We start from the raw sequence: 17,967 nt of genomic DNA, 5'->3' as shown, positions 1-17,967 counted from the left end.
AACCTTCACTGCTTCAAAATCCCGACACTTGTTCAGATCAGGCATAAGGAATGACGCACAGCTTTTTGAATGGGACTCACCCGTCTGTTGTGGCACATTGCTGGAGTTGCTTCACTTTCATGAGGAACTCCAGCATTGCATCACTTTTGTGCCAACAGATGCGTCAGAATTTCTAACACACCTGTTAATACAGCGCATCCATGGTAGCGCAAGGACATTTGGCACTGGCGCAAGGAAACTAACGCATATATGCAGATGCGTAAGAGTTGGGTTTCCGAATAGAAATCTGTGTTTCCTTACAAGTTGTTTGTATAGTTGTTGTAGGTGTAGCAGGTAGAAGAGATACTTCATTTTTTGATATTCCCAACTGGGAAGTAGAAGCTTCAAAAACTTCAATGGGACTTGCTGTATGTAGTGAGTAGAGACAGGTAACTACTCAGGATCCCCCATGGCCTACTTTGTAAAACCGGCATATGATGTGGTTTTATGATATCTATTGACACAAATCTCGTGTTTTTGCAATCAGCAAGAGGTGGTAGAAGAAGAGTTCTGGTACCTTTAACAGCCTGAATAGGCACAAAAACAAATTATTCCTTGTCCATAATTTTCTCCCTGACCTGTTCACAAATCTTGGGGGTCTGGCCAGAGGATGCTGGTGTTTCCTTCACTTATCCAGTAGTGGCGCATTTTATTTGGATGTTGCTTTAAAGATTCAGTTTCTGTGAAACAGTCAAGCATTTATTGAAATCAAATAGTGCTTTTTCCGCCACTGTGCTGGGACTGTCGAGGTCCAGTTCCTACATTTTAACCACAAAGAGGATCCTTGGACCCCTTATAGGTGATGGACCCACCTGAGACCTGAGCCTAATACTCTTGCTGTTAAAAACTTCTTTAGGTCTCAATTTTCCCTTTCCACTACCATGGTATTTCCTAATATTAACTGATGATGTTTGACATCTTTCCTTGGATGTGATTCGGCTTGAGTAGCGTGCATAATGACTCAACTGCTATTTTGTATGCAGGAGTGGGACAATTCTGTCACACACTAAACTCATGCGAGTGAGAGACCAAATCTGTGCAACAATCTTTCTCCATGATGTACTTTTGTACCATGTTAGTTTAACACCTTCACTGCTAGGTCTTTTCCCCACCCAGTGCTGAGCCTTTTTATGACTATTTGGGGTAGTTTGCACTTAGGCCCCCATAACGTTTAGTTTACATAAGGTATTCATGCCAAATTTACACCCTTGTTTTCCAACATCCTGAGAATTCTGAAGGTACCCAGTGTTCACATATTCTCCAGGAGAGGACCGGGAAATTAGCTGAAATACAGCTACATTTTGTTTTTATGGCAAAATTGGGAAAAAAAATGCTGCAGAAGAGTCTGTTTTTTTGTCCTGCAAATGGTATCAGCATAGGGTGCTGGTGCTAAAGTAAACATCTTCCAAGCTTTCAGGAACAGGAAGACTTTTGTCACAAAACCAACATTTTCTACACAGTTTTGACATTTAACTGGGACATATTCTATTTTCTGTGCTTGCAACCTTCTTCCAGTTAGTGGTAGAATTGGGTGTGAAACCAATAATTGATACTGGAAAGCTATACAAATCTAAAAGGTAGACACAATTCTGAACTCAGCAAGGTGTCACTTGTGTAGATCCTTTAAGGTTTTCCTATAGAAAAAAAACTGTTGGAATAAATTAAATATTGAAATTGAGTTGAAACAAAGAGCCATTTGTGCATACATTTTCACCTTTGAAAGCAATATAATGGTACGGGACCCTTCTGGTCCGGGGATATGTGAAGCTTATAGGTACACCAAGAACCCGAGGAACCTAGAGACAATAACTTAGCTGCACCTTGCTATGTTATATTATTGTGCATCAGGTGTACAGCAATTATTTTCAGTAAATTACTATGTATTTCCAAAATGGAAACAAGATACAGAGTTTGCACATCTCTGGATTTGTGGGTATCCATAGTAGCATGTTAATTAGAGGGCATTTTTCTAAATTACTTTTTTTTAAACACTGTCTTATATTTGGAAAGCAGAAATGCATAGAATGACAATTGGTAACAACACTTTTTCAACTATTCGGTATTCACCTTAAACTCCACAAAAAAGGTACCTCACTTGTGTTGGTAGGCCTTTTGCCCACAAAAGTAAATGGGCCAAAATGCAATGTGGACACATCATATTTTTCTACCGAAAACTGACCCTTTTTTTCAAATGTGCCTAGCTTAGGATTTTGGGCAGTAGCTCAGCCAGCATTAAGGGAAACCTAGAAAATCTGTACATTTTGAAAGCTAGACACCAAGGAAATCCAGGATGGGGTGACTTGTGTGGCTCTCGCCAAGTTATGTTACCCAGAATCACTTGGAAACCTTAAAAGTTGTCTAAAACACATTTTCCTCACATTTCTGTGATGGAAAGTTCAGTAATCTGTGTGGATCTGCAAACTTCCACCCACCCAGCGTTCCCCCAAGTCTCCTGATAAAAATAGTACCTTACTTCTGTAGGGAGCCCCAGTGCCTGCCACAGTAAGCGTCACAAATCACAACATGGACACATCACATTTTTCCACTGAATAATGTACCTTTCTTTTTACAGTGTGCCATGCTGTTTATTTTGGGCCCTAAGCTTAGCTGGCATAAAGCTAAAACTAGTAAATCTGTACATGTTTGAAAACTAGACACCCAGGGAAATCCACGATAGGGTGACTTGTGTGACTTTCACTGGTTTTGTTACCCAAAATCCCTTACAATCCTGGAATTTTGTAAAAAAACAACAACTTTTTTTTCTTCATTTCTGTGATATAAAGTTCTAGAAACTGCAGGTAGCCAGAAACTTCCATGCTCCCTGCATTTCCCAAAGTCACCCGATAAACAGAGTACCTTGCTTGTGTGGGTAGGCCTAGTGTGCATGACCGGGAACGGCCAAAAACATATTGCGGAGACATCAAAATTAGCTATCACAAAGGCCCTTTTTTGCAAGAAGGTCACCAGCATTATTGGTCCCAGGCTTGGTGGGAATATGGGGATATCAACCAAACCCAGATATTTCTGAAACCTAGACACCTGGGGGAGTCCAGGGAGGTGTGGCTAGTGTGGATCCCCCAAAGTTTACTTTCACAGAATCTCCTGCAAACCTCAAATTTAGGTAAATAAAATCAAGTTTTGCCAACATGTCTCCCGATAAAAATTCGGCCTCACTTGTGTGGGTGAGCCAAGTGCCCACAACAGGGAAGGGACCAAAACGCATTGTGGAGGCATCAAAAAGATCAATCTCAAAACGACCTGTGTTTTTGGTCCCGGACTCGGTAACCATCTAAAGAAACATACCAAACCCAGACATTTCTGAAAACTATACACCCCTCAGAGTCAAGGGATGTGTTGCTTGCATGAATCCCCCAATGTTATTCTACCCAGAATCCCCTGCAAACCTCAAATTTAGTTAATAAAATAACATTTTCCTCACATTTCTGTGTGTGATCACTGCCCCAGTACAAATCTCCTACCACCCACCCTTCCCCTCAATCTCCTTAGTAAAATATTACCTCATTTCCCATTGTGGGAGCTTGTACATGGGAGGCCCACAGGGGGATCTCCAGCACTTCCCCCCTGGGCTGGGACAGGTCCTAATGAGTACGTCCTCAGCATGTGAGCGCCATGGCTGAGGATGTAACTGTTATGCCCTTTGGACCCAAGCAATTAAGAACTTTGATCTGCTGACATAATTTATAACTAGTCTTCTTTACAGTGTTGTGGTCATTTAATCACTAATAAGGATTGACTTAGGGCTACTTGCACAAACCATTTGTGGAGTTGCAAACGGCCCAATTCACACAATCGGTCTATTCCCAGTCACACAAATGCTTAGCAAGGGGCATTTTGAATACAAAGTGGAATGGTACATACAAATGTCTTGTGACTGAAATACTGTCACAAAACATTTGCAATTTACAGCTAATTGAAATCTGTTAGGAATCCATTTGCAAATGTGAAGGTGTCACTTAGAGACCCCTTTCCCCTTTGATAATGGTTGAAAAAACATTTTTTAAGTGGAGGCAGTGGTCCAAGGGATCCAAGCGCTCCGATCAAAAGAGAGTCAGTGGGACATCTTGTCAAAGGCATGCAGCATTGTGGAGCCTTGCTCAGCCTTGCCTTGCTGGAGGATAGCAGCTTCCAAATAGGGACTAAGTCCAATGGTAAAACCTTGAACCAGGGAAGGGGATACATCTTTCTGCCTGGTGAAGCACTCTCCAGTGGAGCATAATCCAGGTTGGTCCCACTGAGAGCAGATTGCTGACAAAATCAGTTTATCCAGCACATCTTGATGATGTTACATAAAGTTTGAAGGACCCTAATGGACCTTGTTAAGAAGGAAACAAGTTGACCTAGATGGTTTTCCTAGTTTTGTGCTGCTTCAGCATAGCTCACATTTCCTTGAAGTCTGTTGGCTACTTGTGCTATAGCCACCAAGGGTTTAGTGGAGATTCTCTCAGAATGTTGTTTTGATATAACTAAAGTGTTTTTTGTGTTTTGCTATGAGTACCTCCTCTCAAATAGTAACCCCATTTTTAAAAGACATGTTCACAAAGTGGTGATTCCCTACATTGGAACATTGATCAGATTTGGAGTGAATCTAATAGCACTCATATGGTTCTGCTTCAAGTTTTGAGTATTTTTGTGACACTCATAATTTCATTGACAAAAAAAACTAAAAAGAAAAAGCCCAAAACCAAGAGTGTTCAAAGAATGAATATCAAGAGCATGTTTTTGAAGGACTTTTATAAAAATTCTATTCATTTTATTGGCAGAAATAACATTGCTGTATCTGTTTCAGTTAAGATGATGGGACATGTGGCACACCTGATAACATTATGCTTTGCAAACAGTATGCTAAATATGTATAATCTTGACTCAGCTGACAGCAAAGACTAACAGAAGTTTGAATGAGGTTTGGAGCAAACGCAAATCAAACCGTTTTATGTTCCTCAATAATTTGCAATTTAGATTACTTTATTATAAAAATAGGTGCACACACAGAAGGCGTAGATTTTGAAACTTCACATTATTGAAAATGGCATCAATTTCTGAGCTGCAAGAGCTCCATGATCGACACTTGGATGCGACTGCGTTTGTGACTGAATATTTGGGAAAGGATTCTGCCTTTGTCGATGATGTGTTAACACGGATATTTCCTTTGTTCAACAAAATCTTCACCTCAGGTCTGTTTTTAATATCTCCTGTCATCCCAGCTGAAGGTGGGGAGAAATATTGCGATAGACAAATATGTAATCTATGTTTATGCATTGAATTCTTGCTTTTGGTGCCTCAGTTGTTTAATCGGTTCTGGTTATTCAAAGACAAGATTGATCAATATATGTAAATGCAAATTGATGTAGCTACTGAAGTCAAAAGGATCAATAGACAAATGACAGAAAGATCAAATTACATTTTTGTGCTTGGGGCAAAAAACACATTGATAATGAAAAGTACATTGTAATTTATATACGTATTTACCATTCATCCATAGATTTTTGTTCATTGTTTATTGAAAAGCAAGATGAATGTCAAGAGTGTCATTTATTTTCACTCATGTTGCACAAATAATGTAAATTTTGAGACTGGAGAATCAAAATAAAATACAGGAAGCTGTTTCTACAACCCAATATTAAAAATGCACTAGATGGGACCTTAAAATATTAATGATACTAACATTCTGATGCCTCATGAATGAAATAAGCAAATATATTTCCCTGGTTATTTTAATGAATCTTATGCATCTCAGTATTTCATGATAATGCAATTATGAGCATATGTGCACAGTTTCATATATTCTAGCCTAGATTACATAAACTAGGCTTAAATTCACATCAGGCATAAAATGTAGCCCCTCTTTACCATTAGTTTGCCATGAGCATGAATAGTGCACGTTCAAGAGCTGCAGAGGTACTTCTGTCTCCCACATTTATGTAGTCAGCAGTGCTTTCCTATTGCCGCATATTCACATTTTGTATTGTATTGGTTTACTCCGGCGTTATTCACAAAGGTAAATCTACTACTAGTAGAATGCACAATGGGTTTTTACTTCTGCGGGTATTAACAAAATAGGAGTGTAAAGTCACCCAGGCATTTAGGGCCTAATCACGAGTCTGGCAGTCCTTGGACTGCCAGACTTGTGGTGGCACAGTTTTATGACTGCCACATTACAACCCTAGTGGTCCTGCCACCCTAGGAGCACCAGAAGTTAGGAGTCCTAACTTTAGGACTCCTAAATGCCTTCTGTGAATACCGAAAGTCTTAAAGTTAGGATTTTTCGCAGTTTAGGAGTAGTAAAGTTAGGACAGAAGGCATGTAGGAGTCCTAAAGTTAGGAGTCCTAACTTTACTACTCCTAAACTGAGAAAAATCCTAACTTTAAGACTTTCGGTATTCACAGAAGGCATTTAGGAGTCCTAAAGTTAGGACCCCTAAAGTCTGTGAATACTGAAATGAGTAAGTGCCTTCTGTGAATGCCAAAATGAGTAAGTGCCTTCTGTGAATACCAAAATGGTAGTAAGTTTAGGATTTTGTCTTAAGTTAGTTCTGTGAATCGGGCCCTTAGTGTCTTAAAATAAATCGCAGAGTTAAAATTTAACTACATTATTTTAAATAATGAAAAACATAAAACATATTTTTTAATGTTTAAAAAATTATCTAAAACAACATGTTTTTTTTTATTATGAATTATTTTAACATTTTATAATTGAATAATGTAAAGTAAAGTATAATTGAATCACTTTAAATTAATTCTATACGTAACTTGTCATAAGTAATAATACAATATACAAAATACAGAGGCATATTTACAAGCCCTTTGCAACACTTTTGCACCGTCTTTAATTCACTTATGTGATTCAGCGACGGTGTAAACAAGTGGCCAATTTCCAACGTGACTCATCTAGGGAGATGTGTCATGTTGTAAAGCCCTGCGTCACATTATACCTGCGTCAGGAATAATGTATGTAGGGTGGGTGTTCCCACACAGGAAAGCCTTGTGAAAGTCATGCAGTGAAATCTACAAGATTTCATTGTTCCACTTCAAGGACACCACAGCATCAAAACCTTATTTCTGCTTCAAGCAGAGTGACGCAGTACAATAAGTATTGACCTCAACATGCATTACTGGAGTTGCATCGTGCTTGCGACATGACTCAAGCAATGCATGACTTTTGGGCCAGTAGATGTGTCAGAATTTCTGATGCATCTGTCAATCCTTTTGCCATGGTGCACCGTATTATAAATACGACGCATCTATGGTGGTGCAAGGGTGTCACAGGCTGGTGCGGAAACATTGACCTATCACTACAGATGTGTCAGTTCCTTGTAAATCTGCCACACAATATTTTAACTTTATGTAGGATATTTTTGTCTTCTATACTTCAGAAAAATAATGATAATTTAAAATATTTGACTAGAAGGAGTACCTTTCCAACAAACTGTTTGTCTCTCTACCGAATTTAGTATTTAGTATAGGGAGTGCCACCAGCTTTCTGTCGAAACCCTCTATTGATGGAAAGCTACTGGTCATTGCCCGATGGAATAGGGGCTGTCTTAGAAAGCACCTTACACAGCCCACCCTATTTAGAGCATACTGTCTGAGGCCTTTTTTTCAGTTTCCCACTGCCAAGTAAAACCAGGTGGTGGGGCTAGAAAAACAAATATTGACTTCGTACCCAGTGGAAACAATCCCTGGATACACGGCTAAGTATTTTTTTGTTTGTTTTTGTTATGCTCCGGTGACTCACTGTGTGTGATGCTCTGCATGTTCTGGCATGCATGGGACCTGTGGACATTGAGCAATGGTTGAAGGCACCATAAAGACAGCAGACACACAAAGACACAAAGAATGATGAGAGGAATTCCTGCAGTTTGTCTAACCACAAGCAATCCCTCAGGGTAGTATTCTGACCCATTGTTCTTTTGGCCATCATCAGTCCAGTCCTAGCAATATGCAAATTAGTCTTCGTACTGCTTCAATATGAAAAGTCCATCCCAAATTGCAAAGACATGCCCTCTCTGAAATGGAACATGAGAAACGGAAGAAAGGTTTGAGCCTGATTGGGCCTCATCAGTTGGGTACAGGTTGGTTCCAGGTGCATAGTGAGCAAGGGTCACTTCGCCGCTTAGGGTTACATTTGGTAAATAAAATGCTTGCAGCTCTGCATAATAGGGAAAGGGCAGCAATGTGCCATATTCAAAAGAATTTCTGCTTCTGTCCTTGTGCTGCACAAAGCAATGAGGCAAATTACTCGGAATGCAGCACACATGGAAAGAGTAACAACAATAAATAAAACTATTTCTCCTCATTATGCCTCCCCTGAGAAGCATTGCCCTCTTACTATAACGTCACTGTAATCTTTGCTTTTTAGTGAATTTCCAAGTTTTTTTTTAAAGCTATTTACTCACCCCCAGGGCCCAGCAACACATTTAAGGGGAAGGGAGCATGTATCCCCCCTCCCTTGGCCGATGTAAAACCCGGGTACTCTATCTACATGGGTCCAGCTTCATATGTGAAAGGAAGGGGCACTTAGGGTATTCTAATGCAACTGCCATGGTTTTTGACACATTCAATGATTTACCAACATCTCTGTGTGACTCTGCAGATGAGGTCCTTGGTTTCTGATGTGAACGTGAGACCCTGACTTGTCATGTTCTTCTGGAGAGGAAGTAAGCTATCCTTTTGAGTGCTGGGCCTAATATTCCAGCAGTGTGTAGCCTGGTGAGGAGTGTGTAGTGGGAGACAGTGTAGAAAGCAGCAGAGCAGCAGAGAGGGCAAGGAGGAAGAGGTCAGAAGTCTGTCCATGGTCCAGGATGGTGCGTATGTCATCGGTGGCAATGATGAGCACTGTTTCGGTGCTGTGGCTGTTTCAGAATCATAATTGTGAGTCATCCAGGAGGTTTTTGCATTCTAAGGGGTCCTAATTGTGACTTCGGCTAGACAAGGGAACAGAGAGAATGGTCGGTAGTTGCTGAGTACTGCAGGGTTGGCTATAGGTGTTTTTGAAGAGGGCAATGATTTCGTCAAGTTTACAGCTATCTGGGAAGGGGCTATTTTGTTCCAGGTGTTGATGATGGAAGTGAATGCAGCATTTATCGTGGCTCTTCCCAGGTTGTAGATATGGTGGGAGCCCCTGAGTGAACTGTCTTCATATTGCTGCAGTGTAATTGATAGATAGAGGGTTATCAGTTGGCAATCATTGTTTGATGAGCTTAGCAGGCTGGAACGATTGACAGAGGTGACTCGGGTTTAAAGTTGCTGCAGATCTTGGTGGTATTTTCATGGAAGAAGTTGGAGAGGTCGTTATACATCATGGATGTATGCATGTAAATGGGCATAGACTACCTATTGAATGTATGCCTGCCTGACAACTTATGTAACAGAGATCAATCATCTGCCATCCTTAACATGTTGTTATAAAGCCATCCAAGGCCACACAAATCAGGCCTTGTGTGTATTACTAGTAGTAGTAGTAGTAACTGATTTCTTTCCATAAAACATACATTCCATACAATATTTTATTCTATGAAATAATCCAACACTTAATACAGCATTAAAATAAAGTTCAATTGAATAAGTGCATCATGCATGTAAAATAATAGTTCCCTTGTCAAGTACAATCAATTTCAGTGCAATTATATGCATTTCTTTGGGCATCATAAAACAATTCATAGATCCTTTTTTATGATAAATTACTCCCACCTGATAACAATTGCAGGTGGGTTTCAACCTTGCATGGACACAATGAGGGCCAGTGGGTAACATGTCCAGATATCTGGCATGGGGAGCGCATGATTACTGCATGTGCTGTGTGTGCTGTGTCCTTATTGGCTGAGTGTTCCTAACTTCATGTAAAATCTAACTTTATGTTGTTTTGGGAATGCACAACCCTTTGTCCATGTGCGCTTTCTTAGGGAGCAATCTCCCTGGACCATGGTGTTGTTGCTGCCTATCTGTGGTATTCGCCTGGGTTTTTCCTGCTCATGCATTTTTTTCTGCTCGTTACGTGTCACCACACCCATGATATGTCAATCAGTTGCCTCAGGCCTAGGCCTAGGTCACTGAGTCTGCCTGATCACGTATTTCTGACTCTGTGTTGATGAAGAGGTTGTATTGTGTGTTCTGATTTCATTTTTGATCACACATGTATCATTGTATTTATTTCCACGTCTTGACGCTCCATTCACTTGGGTGAAGCAGACAGACGCAGACGGACGCTGGCAGTACTGGTACCAATCTGAATGCCCGTATTGGCTCCTTTCCCTATTCTCCAACTGTGGTCGTCTCTCTACTTGGGAATCTAATATTTTAGCTTATACATGCTGCTCAAATGGGACGACAGGGATAGATAACCTTTGGTACTCATGAATTTGAAACATTGAGGAAGTACACTGCTGTGGGTTTTGTCTAGGACCGATATTGCGATGCTTCCATTTGACAAATCTCTCTCATTCGCAATCATATATTCCCTGAAGAAGTCCATTTACATGGATGAAATGTGTTGCCTGTCTTCATTGCATACATAGTATGCTCTGCAAACACAATAAAATAAAATAATGACAAGAATCATATCCATGCTTTGTGTTATTGTTGTGGTGCATCTCTACATCTTATACTACTATGTGTAACCTATTCAGTTTATGCACCTTTGCAACAGGTGCCTGTAGTGTGTGTGCACAAAGTGCATACATATGTATAAAACTGTACTCTCAGACAACGGGTTAGGAGCAGACTTTATGATCTGCTGCTCTTTGCTCGACTGAAATATGTGTCATTGCATACATTGATATCATTATTAAAAGCCATGTGTACCTTTAATTTTGACTTGTGAAATATAGTTGTTTTGTCTAAGAATGGGATTGCACATGTAGAGACCCACAACAGATATGGATATGAGTCCAGTACGTTTTTTGGCCTGACTTCAAGTGATACATATACAACATCCACATTGTGCTGTGCTGATACAGAAAGAGTGTGTCACCTTCATCCTGAGGATTGACGATGACACATCAAGCTTTTGCTTCTCGCATCTCACCTCCGTCAATGACACAACTAAGGTAGTTTGCAGTTGGCCAAGCCTGGTCCCAGTATCTGGCCAAGGCTCCATCATGGTTGCCCTGAACTTTTGTATTTGTCCCGTTCAATCGTGGCCAAATAGCCCTGTTGTGCAGTTTATGTTTCTGACCAATACATTTCAGTTTATTCTTTAATAATTAATAACCCAAGGTCAACGTATTGGATTTTTGACATTGTGGTAGTGTTTTGTTCATTTAATTAAGCTCTAGTTGTCACACCAGGTATGTTACACGTTGCCTCTAAAGTTAAGCCTTACTGCTCTGTGCCGAGCTACCCAGGGGTGTGCAGAGGTTGATTTAGTTTAATTACTTCAAAAACATAATCAATAATCCATTTCTGTATATTTTTCTTACCAGGTGCTGTCAAAGGGGAGCTCCTGATTGAGCTGTCCTGTGGTCCTTACGTCCAATGGACCTTTCCAGCCTGTGACTACTTTTCAGACATCATTCTTGGTGGCTCAACTGATCAATGTGTTGCAGTGATTGAGAAGTGGTGGAGAAATGAGCCCGGAGCTTCGGACTGGAGTCATGTAGAAAAGGCACTTTGTGAGCTTCAGGGCAAAAGGTATGTATTCTGCACCTGATGATGTATTTCAAATGCCTACCTATGTTTACCTTGCCAGCAGTCCTAGCACCAAGGGCTTCAGGATTACTTTCTTGTAATCAGTTGAAATTTTCCAGCGGTGAGCAGCAGGTTCTTGCCATTTTTCTATTGTTGATACTAGAAATTTTGAGGGCACTCATAAAACAGTTTTCCATCTTTGAACCTGTAAGTGAGCAAGCATGAACTGTCTCTCACTTTTTCTTGAAATGCATCACATCAAATGGTGTGCAAAGTGGTTTGCAATTCGGTAAACACGTATTAGATCGCACAGATGTTTACCAACTCATTCTGAATGACAAATAGGAGAAGTCGTGATTGGGCATCTCCTCTTTTTCTTATGATTCTCAACGAGATGTATCACTGGTTTGTGACTGCAATTGTGGTAATATAAGTTTAACAAGTTACCCATTGAGGAATTGTATAGGTGTGCCTGCTCCTGTAAATGATATTCCCAAATGGGTTTTTGTTTACAACAGTAGCAGAGCTTTGAAAAACAAACCCCATTTTGGAATTCAACTAAAGGGATGGTGGTATTTTGTACCCCATAAACGGTCATCCTTGTGTTTGGAGCCAGTCACTGGGAGTCACAAAATGTGCCCTACCTACTTACTAAACATTAGGCGGCTTTTTACATACCCGATGTAACTAACAATTCTGCAATGTAACTATATTAGTACAAAGGTTTTATTGCAGCTAGTTCAAGAGAACTTGGTATCCAACCCCCGACCACTATTTGTGACCTATCAGTTTGTACAACATTCTCTCAGCTTATCAGCAAATATAAAAGAAGAAATGTCAACATTTTGACAAACATAAACTTATGATTGAGGAAAGAAAAGTTGAGATGAGAAGCATGTGAAGATCTGGAGAGTTGAAATACTTGTTTTTTACTGAAGAAGTGAGGCAGATAGACTTTTTTTGACACATAATTGGGTGTCTCACTTTTCTGGTACCTTAAATTGATTAGGTAAAAAGGTAGAACATTCTCCAATGGATTGGCCTCAAGATCTCACTGTAGCCACCCAAGTTAGTTTCTTTATCACAGTAGCCAAGGTGAAGGAAGTGATGGCACAGGGGATTTGCTTGAAAGCGCCAGGCCCAGATGGTGTGCCCTTTGAGCTTTTTGCAAGCAACCCTAAAATGTGGGCACCACTGTTGATTAATGTTTTTAAGTCAGATTTGAAGGCCAGGAAGGGTTCAATCCACTTGTCCTTCATGGATTTGTCCAGTGCCTTCAACACAGTTATCCGGGATACATTCTGGGCCATGATCAGAGGTATGGGTGTAGAGGATGCACTAGTATCCCTTCTCCAGAGGTTTCACCTTAACACTACGGTCGCCATAAGATATGGCACCCGAGGAGAAAAAACTGTGTCAATCGCAAAGGTTGACTGGATCTCAGACCGACAAGCCTACACACTGGTGCCTGACTTCCGGTTGTTGGGGTTGCTATGGCTGCAAGGAGAGGCAGGGAAGTGGCAGGAAAGCAAAATTAAATGCCCCCATAGGGGGCCATAGGTGAGCTTATTTGGTCATTGTGAGTGGAGGACCGGAGCCCGCGAGAGCCCGCAAGAGACTGTGCCACTGCCGTTTGTGAGGCCATTGAGAGGCAATTGTGGGGCCGTTGTGGAGCCTGCAGCATCTTTGCGGCTTGGACAACGGATTGGCAGCGAGATTGGCAATGAGACAGGGGTGAGTCCAGGCTTCACTTAGGCTCGTGCAACACTGCTCGCTAGAGCTTGGACAGAGCTTGTGCCCCCTTGGGAGTGCCCAGCCCAATTTTAGGCACCTCCCGTCGAGGCAAAAAGCACCAAACAAGCACTAAATAAACCTGAGCATCAGTCTCAGCATCAGCACAACCCAGCAATGTGAGCTGAGCATAAGCTCAATTAACATAGAGCAGCACCAGCAGGGGGCGGCATCAGTTTTTGTCAGAGACTCTTGCTCTGCCGGCGCTGCCTTTGCCTGGACTGTCCTTACCACTGCCCAGGCATCGGCTGCTACGTTTTAGCGTGGTCAGCTTGGTTAGCTGGTGTACCCCCTCTCTCACAGCAACACCTTTCCCCCACCAGGCTGCTACCCGGTACCTGGGCTCTTGATACTCCTGACACCTGTCGGCATCCACAGACCCTGCTGAGGCCACAATAACAGACAAGGCAAGGCAGGGAAGAGAAGAGGGGATCATGGGGGGAGGGGTGCCCAAGCGGCGGTGGTAGTAGCTACCAGTTGCCCAGTGCGAGCCCAGTTCATAGCAGAAGCGGTTCAGCTAGGCCTGGGTGTGTATTGCAGGGCATCTGGTGTGTTCCCGCTTGGGACCTGGACTCACCCACAATCCCCAACCCAGCTCAGAACCAGGAACCAGGAAATGGGAGCTGCTACAAAAGCTGCTAGAGCTACAAAGCAAGTCAAGCCTGCGATAAGATGAGCCAGTGACTGTTATTTTCTGGGGGGGTCAAAGTTGGGGGTTCACTCCAGGGACTTTCTGGCTTCTGCAAAACACCCCTGGAGGAAAGGGGAGCAAAGATGCAGAGTGACGCACAGAGGGCAGAGGGCGGGTGGCATCATTTTGACAGGCGGTGATACATTTGCTATTGAAGCCTTGCTGCCTGCTGACTCCTGCTGCCTCCTGCTGTTGACTGCTATTCGCGGCCTGCAGTCTTGAGCATTGGCTGTTAGCCGTTGGACACGGGGGACTGGTGTCACCATTTGGAGGATTACTTAATGAACTTAAAGGACTTACACTTTTTTAAATAAATATACAAATATAAAAAAGGGGTGCGAGCGAACTGCAAAGCCATAAAGCCAGAAAACCCCCCAAAAATTAAAAGCCAGTCACAGCAAAAATGCGGGGGACACACTTCTCTCAGGCCCTACACCAACAATGGGCCTTTTGAGTCCCCTCCAGCCCCTACACCAAATAGAAAGTGGAGAGAGAGAAGGAAACAAAGATCAAAGTAGTAGGGCAGTGATTTCTGGTCTAATCAGTCCAGCCAGTCTTGTCAGTTTAACCACAATCCTACAGTATCAAACTATCTACGCCTCCCGGACACCTCAGACCTTGGGGAAAAAAACCCAATGATGAAGATACGGAGATAAACCAGGAGTCGAACTCACAGAATGGGACTAGGGAAAAACGGAAAGTCACTACAGAAGGAATAGGCGTTTACAATCTTGATGTAATAGACATCTCAAATGCTCCATCACCTAGGAGTATACTATGAAACAAAGTCAAAGGAGGAAATTGTGTTATAACAGAGGCATTAACAATTTCTGAACAGCCCCAAAGTAAACCCGCAGGCAAGGAAAAGAACATACATGCCTGCAGATAAAATAGAAAAAACAAAAACAACAGTGGGTGAACCCAAAATCCTAAATCCTGGGCTCAGAGCACAAAATATTGCTTGCAACACCACCAACACAATATAACCCGCGATATCCCAACTCAGTGAAATGGAAGATAGTTAAGTCTTGGACAATTTCTCATACCTCGATAAGGAGGAATGTGAGTCTCTCTTCTAAACCTACTCACAGGATAACAACAGGAATAACATCCCGACAGATATAAAAACAGAGGTGCAAATGGGATACACGTCACATAATGCAGGGGAGGGGATTCAAATAAAAACAAACCTGCTGGAATGCATAAAGAGCAAATATGGAGATCAACACGAAGACACGCACCAATCAGATAATGGGAAAGCCTGCTAAAAACAGTGCATCTTCTGGTTGAGGCCCTGCAATACCAATCTGATAAAATGGATACACAACTAACCTTAATGAATATCTTGGCAGTCTTTGTGGTTGCAATTGACAGCAAGCTAGGCACATTGAACACCTCTCTGCAAAGCATCCAGAACTATGTCCTAGATAATAGTCAAACCTGTGGATGCAGTACGATTGTTGATAAACTAGCGACTCTCCTGACAATGTTGAGCAACTTATGTTCAAAAATCAAAAAGTATTCAAATAGCGGCCGTACTGAGCTATCAGCTGAACAATCCTTGAATGGCAATTATAAAGTCATGACAAGTCATCCAAATGAAATCACTAAGGAAGAGAACCTATTGACCACGTTTAAACTAACACAAAACAATGGAGAAAACATGAACAGCAAAAAAACATAAAGCGCTGGATATCCCAGGAGAGAATAAAGGGGAAAACAAAATGAATGCAAAACAAAGATGCGCACAAAAATGGAAAGGTCGCAATCAAAAACAAATTCATGACAACCTCAACCCAAAAAGAAATAAATTATCAAAGTTCATCCACACCAGAAATATCAAATATAAAAAGTACAAAGAGAAAGGTGTGATTAAGTCAAAAGTCAATCAGGATCCAAGAAGTTAGAAAGATAGAGTAATCTGGGGAAGCAGTGGATATAGAATCTACATAGCATCTTTCGGAAAGAGACCGCCCTATAATTCGACTCAAAAATATTGAAGTAGAAATTACAATGGGAATCCAATTGCAAGACTTGAAACAAGATGACATGCCATCTGGAATGCCTCAAAATCCAAGTACAAATGGTCAAGTCACTGAGGGAAGTAAGGCAAACATGGTGAGCTTGGAGAACCAGCAAATCAAATGTACTGAACCAGAGGATGAGACATTTTTTCAACAGAGTCATGGTTCATAGGGAAATTGAGAATTCAAGGACCAGTCATTTTCCCCATAAGGATATGATTGACACACAAACATCTTCCTTTACAAATATTGAATATCCCTGGGGACAGTATCGTGAGGCACTCCCAGAGCCAAACCAAATTAGTTGGGAATAAAATCAGACAGAATCTGCAGGACGAATAACGGAAGCTGAACAAAAGGCACAACTGAAAAGAGCAGAAGGGAACCTGCGATAAATAGGAGGATGTCAAAATAATGCTGCCCTTCCATATACAAAGCAAAAAACTGACTCTAAAGGGATAAGTGGAAGGAAACTAGTTCCATATGGTTTGTACCAGAATATACCTCTAAAGGAAGGTATGATATCATGAATCGAGGCAATATACTATTTCTGCTATCCCACATTCCATCCTTAACTGAGATCAAGACAACTGACCTAGACTCGATAGAATTCATCAAATGCAAGGACTCCATGGCAGGAGAAAAAACGAGAGCAACATGGAGTTCATCTACAATTGTACAATTGCATAAAGTTCTAGAAAGCGTCATTTTCAAGCCCTGGGGGATAACTATTATCCCATACATCAAGCCAGGATAGCCCGACCTGTTAATGCCAAAGCACACAAGGAAAAATGAGGTGACCGCAAACAGGCCTACTACATGGGTGCTGAAAGGAGCCATGGGGCAGCGTAAAATGAACAGAGAGCTCCCTCCAGCAGAGCCTGAAACATATTATGATCCCATTACACTGCAGAATTGGGATTCTGATATGAGATGGATCTCGAGAACAATAAATAAAAATAACAAATATTGACAACTTCCATGTCCCCTGCAAAGGTCCGGCACGAAAGGGTCCATGCGAATATGCTCATGGAATGTGAATGGATTGGCAAATAAATTAATAGATCTGGACTTAGTCACCCATATCAGGGCGTTTGATATAGTGGCGCTACAAGAGACCTGGCTGGTTGATCCTCCTCATATGCAATTATTCCTGCGTTTCTATATAAGTGCACTAACAGGGGCAAAATACAGGCACCTCGAGGGAGGTCTGGTATATATGTTGTACGTACAATCAATCTTATCTTCCATGAATTTGGTCCTACATCACCGGTAAACTTATTCTCCCCAACATCAACACATGCAATGGACACCAACATTATATTAATACATGTTTACATTCAACCAAAACAGAAAAGCAAGCTAGTAAAAGCAATGTGTAAATTTGTAGAAACGTGTATTAGAGAAGGGCCTACAGCTGACCTTATTCTTACAGGGGACCTAAACTTAAATCTAATAGGTTCCTCCTTGGATAAAGAAGTGTCCTTACAAAATACAATTTGGAACATCCCAATGCAAGGGAAACTTCATCCATGCAAATAAACTAAGGCTGCACAGTTGGCCCTGGAGGAACTGGAACATCTAAACTTAAGAGCACTAAACGGCAGATCAAGAGGCGACAATCCTTCTGTAACAACACACAGCTCAACAAGAACAAACTCAATACTGGACTATACTTTTGTCTCCCTAGAAGTGTTCCACCAAATTATCTCATTTCAGTTGGGCGACAAAGGAGATAGCAATCACCGGCCACAAGAAATCGAGCTCAGAACAATTGTT

At 41.5% G+C, this 17,967-nt stretch overlaps 1 protein-coding gene across 1 annotated transcript in view; it reads left to right on the top strand.

Annotated features, from left to right (window-relative positions):
• The first annotated feature begins 5,059 nt into the window (after positions 1-5,059).
• LOC146829830 (nicotinamide N-methyltransferase-like) overlaps positions 5,060-17,967 on the top strand; it is a 57,992-nt gene continuing 45,084 nt past the window's right edge. Inside the window, exons 1-2 of the mRNA XM_085608511.1 lie at positions 5,060-5,231; positions 11,478-11,685. Coding sequence (XP_085464637.1) covers positions 5,084-5,231; positions 11,478-11,685 — 356 coding nt within the window. The 5' untranslated portion in view covers positions 5,060-5,083. The remainder of the gene's footprint in view (positions 5,232-11,477; positions 11,686-17,967) is intronic.

This window comes from Triturus cristatus, chromosome 5_2 (assembly GCF_964204655.1).
Source record: "Triturus cristatus chromosome 5_2, aTriCri1.1, whole genome shotgun sequence".
Taxonomy (NCBI): domain Eukaryota; kingdom Metazoa; phylum Chordata; class Amphibia; order Caudata; family Salamandridae; genus Triturus; species Triturus cristatus.
Note: the sequence above shows the minus strand (reverse complement) of the source record. Positions and strands in the feature narration are given on the sequence as shown.